The sequence below is a fragment of the Bombina bombina genome, chromosome 11 (assembly GCF_027579735.1).
Source record: "Bombina bombina isolate aBomBom1 chromosome 11, aBomBom1.pri, whole genome shotgun sequence".
NCBI lineage: Eukaryota > Metazoa > Chordata > Amphibia > Anura > Bombinatoridae > Bombina > Bombina bombina.
In genome coordinates, this window is record NC_069509.1 from 32984255 (window position 1) to 32993044 (window position 8790).

General features: G+C 40.6%; 1 protein-coding gene across 2 annotated transcripts in view; it reads right to left on the reverse strand.

Moving 5' to 3' along the window:
- The window catches only part of TAOK2 (TAO kinase 2), a 174294-nt gene that overhangs the window by 121366 nt on the left and 44138 nt on the right, over positions 1-8790 (reverse strand). For both annotated transcript variants that reach the window (XM_053694410.1, XM_053694409.1), the window contains exons 8-9: positions 6067-6158; positions 5355-5448 (exon numbers count right to left, since the gene is read on the reverse strand). In XM_053694410.1, coding sequence (XP_053550385.1) covers positions 5355-5448; positions 6067-6158 — 186 coding nt within the window. The remainder of the gene's footprint in view (positions 1-5354; positions 5449-6066; positions 6159-8790) is intronic.

The following is an 8790-nucleotide window of genomic DNA, read 5'->3' on the forward strand; positions in this document are numbered from 1 at the left end:
GGATGAATTGGTGTATCGTGAACTTCCAGAGTCCTTAGAAGCCTTAATAAATCTCTGTATCTGTCTCGACGCCAGGTTTCGTGAACGCCAACAAGAAAAGGATAGAACACAGAGGACTGCCACTCGAACTCCTTTTCGTTTAGCTCCTCGTTTTTCTAGTCCAGTCACTCCAGCCTCTCCTACTACTGATCAGGCTGAACCCATGGAAGTAGGAAGTATAAAATTAACTGAGACTGAACGCTTAAGAAGACGGACTCTTGGCTTATGTCTGTACTGTGGCCTTAAAGGACATTTATTAAGGGATTGTCCTACTAGGCCAGTAAAAGCCAGGGCTTAACTCTAGTCCAGGGAACTGAGTTAAGCCAAAATAGTGGTCATTCCCTATACAAGAAACTCTTTGTTCCAGTAACTCTTCTAATTGGACAAAAGAAGATCTATACCCAAGCCCTAATTGATTCTGGTGCTGGAGGTGTGTTCATTGACTCTACATTTGTTTCTACTCATTCTATACCCTTACTAAAGAAGGAGTATTCCATTTCAGTCTCTACGGTCAGTGGAGATCCTTTGGGTTCTGGATACATTCAGTTTTCTACTCAACCCTTAATCCTCACCGTAGGAATACTTCATTCTGAGACAATTTGTTTCGATGTCATTCCCACTCCGCAATTTCCCATTATCTTGGGATTACCCTGGCTCCAGATTCACAATCCCATTTTTTCTTGGACTTTCGGTGAACTCACTTCCTGGGGATCTACATGCCAGACTAAATGTCTTCAAGAGATTACTAAGTTACCACTCACTATTGCTCTCACAGTTGAAACTCCGGAATCCTTACCTATGCATTACCATGACTTTGTGGATGTCTTCTCCAAAAAAGAAGCGGAACGTCTTCCTCCTCATCGCCCTTTTGATTGTCCCATTGACCTCCTTCCTGGGGCTGCCTATCCTCGAGGCAAAACATATCCACTTTCTAAACCAGAAAACATGGCTCTGGAAGAATATATAAAAGACAATCTGGCTAGAGGATTTATTCGACCCTCCTCTTCCCCTGTAGGGGCTGGTTTCTTTTTTGTGGGAAAAAAGGATGGCGGATTAAGACCCTGTATTGATTATCGTGGATTGAATCAGATTACCATCAAGAACAGTTATCCTCTGCCCCTTATTCCTGAACTTTTTACTTATCTTCAGGGAGCCACCATTTTCACCAAACTCGACCTACGTGGTGCATACAACTTGATCCGTATACGCAAAGGAGATGAGTGGAAGACTGCCTTTAACACTCGATTTGGGCATTATGAATATTTGGTCATGCCCTTTGGGCTATGCAATGCTCCGGCGGTTTTCCAGCATTTTGTAAATGAGATCTTTCGTGATTTTTTGAATATTTTTGTTATCATATACCTGGACGACATCTTAATTTTTTCTCAGAACCACCAAGATCATGTGCACCACGTCAAGAAAGTACTTCAACGTCTAAGAGAATTCCATCTGTTTGCTAAACTGGAGAAATGTTCTTTCCATCAAAAAATCATACCCTTTCTGGGTTATGTAATATCGGCATCTGGATTCGAAATGGACCCTACTAAACTTTCTGCCATTTTGGATTGGCCTAGACCTGATTCTTTGAAGGCTTTACAACGTTTCCTAGGCTTCGCCAATTATTACAGAAAGTTCATCAAGAATTTTGCTACTATTACTTCTCCTCTTACTTCTCTCACAAGAAAAGGACAAAACTGTAAAGTATGGCCGTCTGAGGCTATAGAAGCTTTTGAATCTCTCAAAGAAGCTTTTTCCTCAGCTCCTATCCTTCGTCATCCAAATCCTGAGTTTCAATTTATTCTGGAGGTGGATGCTTCCTCTGTTGCTGCTGGAGCGGTTCTGTCTCAACGAATACCAGAGACTGGAAGGATTCATCCTGTTGCTTTTTTCTCTAAAAAATTCACTCCTTCCGAATTTAACTATGACGTAGGGAATAAAGAGTTGCTTGCCATCAAGATGGCATTGGATGAATGGAGACATTGGCTGGAAGGTACTTCTTTGCCATTTACTATACTTACTGATCATAAGAACCTTCTGTATCTCCAAACAGCCAAACGACTAAATTCCAGGCAAGCACGCTGGTCCTTATTCTTCTCTCGGTTTCACTATAATTTGTCTTACATACCTGGTTCAAAAAATATTAAAGCAGACGCACTTTCCAGACAATTTCAAGATACCCCAGTTCCTGAGTCTGGTACCATTCTCCAACCTCATGAAGTCATTGCCCAGTTAACAACTTCTTGGTTACAAGAATTACAGTCCGCTCAAGAGCGTCTTCCTTTGTCCTGTAAACCTCCCAATGGTTTACTCTTTGTTCCTGAACGCCTTCGTTCCAAGATTTTATTTTGGGCTCATGATAGTCCCCTTTCTGGACATCCTGGCATCAGTATTACCACTCGAAACCTCAAACAACATGTCTGGTGGCCTACACTCTCTCAAGATGTGAAGGATTACGTCTCAGTATGCACACAATGTGCCATGAACAAAACTCCACGCCAACTTCCTTCAGGATTACTCCAACCATTGCCTATACCTCACCAGCCTTGGACTCATGTATCCATGGACTTTATTACCGATCTTCCCTTGTCCACTGGGAACAATACTATCTGGGTGGTGGTCGACAGGTTCACTAAGACGGCTCATTTTGTACCCTTGCCAGGATTACCATCTGCCAAAAGACTCTCTGAACTTTTTATTCTACATATTGTAAGAATCCATGGATTTCCTCTTGATATTGTTTCAGATAGAGGGGTACAATTCGTTTCTCGATTTTGGAGGTCACTTTGTAAACATTTTGGTACTACTATATCTCTCTCTACTTCTCACCACCCACAATCGAATGGTCAGACTGAAAGAGTAAACCAGTGTCTTGAAACATATCTTAGACATTATGTGGATCATTATCATTCTAACTGGACTTCTTACCTTCCTTTGGCTGAATTGGCCCATAATGCCCGGTACAATTCCTCCCTTCAGACTTCTCCTTTTCATGCAGCTTACGGATATCAGCCTAGGACGTTCCCTTTGCATACTTCCTCCACAGTGAATCCTGCTTCTGATCTTACAGCCCGAAGATTAACTCGACATTGGCAGAAGATACATCGTATTCTTTCTGTAACTTCTAGACGTTACAAGTTCTTTTCGGATCTTCGACGGAAAAAGGCTCCCAAATATCGCCCTGGTGATAAAGTTTGGATTTCCTCTCGATTTCTTCGCCTGAAACAACCTTCTAACAAATTGGGACCACGATATGTGGGTCCTTTCCGAATACTGGGTCAGGTATGTTCCACTGCTTATCGGGTAGCTTTACCCAAGTCTCTCAAAGTCCATCCGGTATTCCATGTTTCTCTTTTAAAACCTGTGATGATTAACAGGTATTCTAAGCCTTTTTCTAAACCTCCACCGTTATTGGTGCATGGACATCCTGAGTTTGAGATCAGCCATATTCTAGATTCCAAATTGCGGGGCAAGAAATTGTATTATCTCATTCATTGGAAGGGTTATCCAGTCACGGAACGTTCTTGGGAACCTGCTCATCAAGTAAATGCTCCAATATTGGTCAAGACCTTCCACAAGACTCATCCTGATAGACCTGGTCCTGTCCCCCGGAGGGGCCCTTGAGGAGGGGGTGCTGTCATGAGCGCTTCCGTTCATCGCCGTGTCGCCGCGGCTCCCGGAACTCCTCTGTGTCTCTGACGTCATGTTGCTTAGCAACATGACGCTTTCTCTCACACCCCTCTGATGACGGTTACGCTCCTGCCCTTTAAATCTCGGCGGGAGATCTGAATCTGGGCCCGTTTGTTTGTTTCCCTGGATTGTGAGTACCATATCAGTTTTATTCTTCTGTGTACCGACTTCTGCCTGCCTGACCAAGCCTCTTGCCTAATCCTTACTTGCTGATATTTGGACATTGACTTCTGCCTGCCTGACCTTGCCTGTAGCTATTACCCTTTTGCTGACACTTGGATGCCGACTTCTGCTTGCCTGACCCTGTCTTTTGCCTATACCTTTTGCTGATATTTGGATGCCGACTTCTGCCTGCCTGACCTTGCTTTGGCCTTTACCTTTAAACCTATTCTTTGTTAAACAAGACCTGCTTAAAAGGGACATTTACTTTTACAAGCTGCAAAAGAGAACTTTGCCTTTCTGTTTGTTATACACCTGCTTAAAAGGGACATTTACTTTTACAAGCTGCAAAAGAGAACTTTGCCTTTCTGTTTGTTATAAACCTGCTTAAAGGGACATTATACTTTTACAAGCTGCAAAAGAGAACTTTGCCTTTCTGTTTGTTATACACCTGCTTAAAAGGGACATTTACTTTTACAAGCTGCAAAAGAGAACTTTGCCTTTCTGTTTGTTATAAACCTGCTTAAAGGGACATTATACTTTTACAAGCTGCAAAAGAGAACTTTTCCTTTGTTTTACAAGCCTGCTAAAGAGGACCTTTTTCAGAAGTTTCAAAGTAAGAGCATTTCCTTTTTGTTCTTTGTACTACTTAAAGGGACGTTTTATCCTTTGTGGCTTTCCTGCATTCTGGAACAATATTCATTTTTGTTATCTTCTAATCTGCTTCCTGAGTGGGTCACGTCCTGGATATTTCTCAGTGTGCTAGCGTGTGCTTTCAATTCACGCTAGCAGTTGGGTTACATCCCGGATTGATTCCAGAGCGGCTGACACATATACACATACATATATATATATTTCAAAATACATACCCCAGAATAGTTCACACTGCAATGTTCCTTTACTACCTGCTTCTCTAATTACTACCAAGTACTCACCAATATGCTAGAATACCATTTTGTAAAAATCATTCAATGATACTAACTATAGAACAACACACTTTCTAGTTTGTGGATGTATACTCACTGTCAGGGTCGTATGCGAGTGTGTACTCACTGTCAGGGTCGTATGCGAGTGTGTACTCACTGTCAGGGTCGTATGCGAGTGTGTACTCACTGTCAGGGTCGTATGCGAGTGTGTACTCACTGTCAGGGTCGTATGCGAGTGTATACTCACTGTCAGGGTCGTATGCGAGTGTATACTCACGGTTAGGGTCGTATGCGAGTGTATACTCACGGTTAGGGTCGAATGCGAGTGTATACTCACGGTTAGGGTCGTATGCGAGTGTATACTCACGGTTAGGGTCGTATGCGAGTGTATACTCACGGTTAGGGTCGTATGCGAGTGTATACTCACGGTTAGGGTCGTATGTGAATTAATACTCACGGTTAGGGTAGTATGTGAATCAATACTCACGGTTAGGGTAGTATGTGAATCAATACTCACGGTTAGAGAGGAACCTGCACACTCACCAGTGGTTGGACTGTAGGACTGGCGATTCGTTCTGAGCGATGTGGTATAAGGCACTCATAGCATTCATATTAAAGAGGGGAGGTTTTCTCTCCGCTAGACAGGGGGAGAGGGAGAGAGATCACCTTTACATTGTGTCACCCTGAGGTGGCATGAGATCGCAGCACTGCAATAGGACAGACTGTCACTGCAGAACATAATAGCTAGTAGCAAGGTCAGACTGCAAAGCACTGAAGCCAGCTTGTCAACATTAAGGGAGGCGGACAAGAGAGCCAATATGTCAGTGCAAAAGGAATGACACGGGGAACGGAGCAATACACTTGGCAAACATTGCAGGCAATAATTATGTCCGAATGGCTAGGACTAGAGTAGAAGCGAGCAACCCAGTCAAGTATTAAGCTGTAGTCATGCCAGGCAGATAGAAGGTCCATGAGCTCGCAAATTGAGTCATAGGAGGAACCAGGCAGTAAGAAGTTAGACAACTGGTTTTGGGAAAGCCAAGCAACTAGCAGAGATTGATCTCCAATTGCAGGAAAACAAGGCAACTAATAAAAGCAGGGTGGGGCACACTTACAGACAAGGCAGACAGCTGACAGAAATTTGGGCTTTGTGTCGAGAAGCAAGAAATTAAAAAGGATATGCAGCTTAGGTCTGACACTTGCAAGAGGCAGGAAAACATCAAACTAGTATGGGAGGGAGTAGGTCCCCACTTACCTAACTCAATACTTGTGATCCCTAGAGACCATACATCCACCTTCCCATCGTATTGTCCCTCATCCATAGCAAGGATCACCTCAGGAGCCATCCTAAAGGGCGGAGAGAACCATTAGACGAAAATATTTGTACCTATTAAAACCCACATACCAAACACAAAGCACTAGTTGGTTTCCTTTAGTATTCAGATGAAAGATGACTTTGTTTGACTTGATCCTACACCTCACACTGCTTAAAGGGCATCCTAACATGCTCTTCGTTACAAAGCATAAACTCTGCATTACTAGTCCGAGCTATGTATTACGTACGTGTTTGACCCCTTTGCTGAGTTTAAAGTTCTACTAACAAGGTGCAAGCAATACAGCTGCTGAGCAGGAAACCCCCTCCCAACTGACGATTATGTGCTCATCAGCGGTTTTCTGTTAAGAATCTGCAATGCTTGCGGCTACTGCGCAGGACTCTACCTATAACCATATCTAGAGACAGTAGTGCAAACATTACACACTAATAAATTCATCCCTTTAAAGAGACACTTTATATTTTAAATGAAGTGTTTAATTAGGTGTAGAAAAAACAACTTTGCAATAGTTTATTTTGCTTCTTTTCTGTAATTTAAAGGGACAGTAACCACCTTGTAATTACAAGACATTGTTGTGCTGCTATAGAACAACATCAGACAAGTCTTTAAAACAAATTCTTTTTTCAGCAATTGTTTATCAAGTGCCAAACACCACCACCATTTACTTTATTTTTATTTTTTTATTGGTTACAGTACAAAAATCACAAAGCCAGATCTTCAAATGTACTGAAAACAAAACGACGCGTAATGTACCTGTACTGAAAACAAAACGACGCGTAATGTACCTGTACTGAAAACAAAAAGACGCGTAATGTACCTGTACTGAAAACAAAACGACGCGTAATGTACCTGTACTGAAAACAAAACGACGCGTAATGTACCTGTACTGAAAACAAAACGACGCGTAATGTACCTGTACTGAAAACAAAACGACGCGTAATGTACCAACAAGTAACATTTAAAGGTTGTATTAGTTATATTTTACTTTTATACCGACATGTACATTTACTAGACCTTACCTACCGTCAGCTGTTGCCCCTAACTCGTGTGATGTATTTGTTTATCTTTTTTCCCCTTTTCCAGATTGTATTTGTTTTTGAATAAGTTCAGACTTATTTTATTGATATTGAATTTAAAAAAAAAAAATCTTGAGTAAAGAAGCGAGTGCTATAGCTGGTGATGCACAGTACCACTTGCAAGTAGTCACAGTAAAGGTAGGATGTCCCTCTATAGTGATCAAGAGGTAGAAAGCATGTTTGCCCATCAACTTCGTCACTCAAGAATAAAAGTGTTTGACAAGGGGCAGTTAGCAGCTACTAAAAAGGTCAGTTTTACCTACTGTATCCGTTCATAACATATTTATATGCAGTGCAGGAATAAATGTATTTACTATCACACCAACGTTCCTTCAACAAAAGAGGAAATAGACAAATCAGCAATAATAAGGGTGCATTCCTTATTAATGACATGGTAATATGCTTTATTTGTTAAAGGGACAGTTTACCCAAACATTTTCTCCCCTTTAATTTGTTACCAATAACCCATTTAACCTGCCGGAGTGTATTAAAGGAACACTCAAGTCAAAATGTAAAACTTTCATGATTCAGAGAGCATGTCATTTTAAACAACTTTCCAAATTGCTTCCATTAACAAAATGTGCACAGTCTTTTTATATTTACACTTTTTGAGTCACCAGCTCCTACTAAGCATGTGCAAGAATTCACAGAATATACGTATATGCATTTCTGATTGGCTGATGGCTGTCACATGATACAGGGGAAATGGATATAGACATAACTGAAAATTTTCACCAAAAAATCTAGTACTCATTTGAAGTTCAAAATAATTACTATTGCATTGTCATAAGATAAAGGGAAGCATGTATATGTACACACAGTGATAACGAGATCTGATTTTACCTGCAAGCTCAACCCATTTATCCCCTTAGTAACCACAGCACTTTTCAATTTTGACCGTTTGGGACCAGGGCTATTTTTACATTTTTGCTGTGTTTGTGTTTAGCTGTAATTTTCCTCTTACTCATTTACTGTACCCACACATTATATACCATTCTTCGCACCATTAAATGGACTTTCTAAAGATACCATTATTTTCATCATATCATAATTTACTATAATTTTTTTTTTATAAAAATGATAAAAAAAATGAAAAAAAAAAAACTTTTTCTAACTTTGACCCCCAAAATCTTACACATCTACAACCACCATAAAACACTCATGCTAAATAGTTTCTAAATTTTGTCCGGAGTTTAGAAATACCCAATGTTTACATCTTCTTTGCTTTTTTTTGCAAGTTATAGGGCCATAAATACAAGTAGCACTTTGCTATTTCCAAACCATTATTTTTTTTTTTTTCAAAATTAGCACTAGTTACATTGAAACATTGATATCTGTCAGGAATCCCTGAATATCCCTTGACATATATATATATTTTTTTTTAGTGGACAACCCAAAGTATTGATCTAGGGCCATTTTGGTATATTTCATGCCACCATTTCACCGCCAAATGCGATCAAATAAAAAAAAAATTGTTCACTTTCATAAATTTTGCCACAAACTTTAGGTCTCTCACTGAAATTATAAACAAACAGCTTGTGTAACTATGGCACAAATGGGTTGTAAATG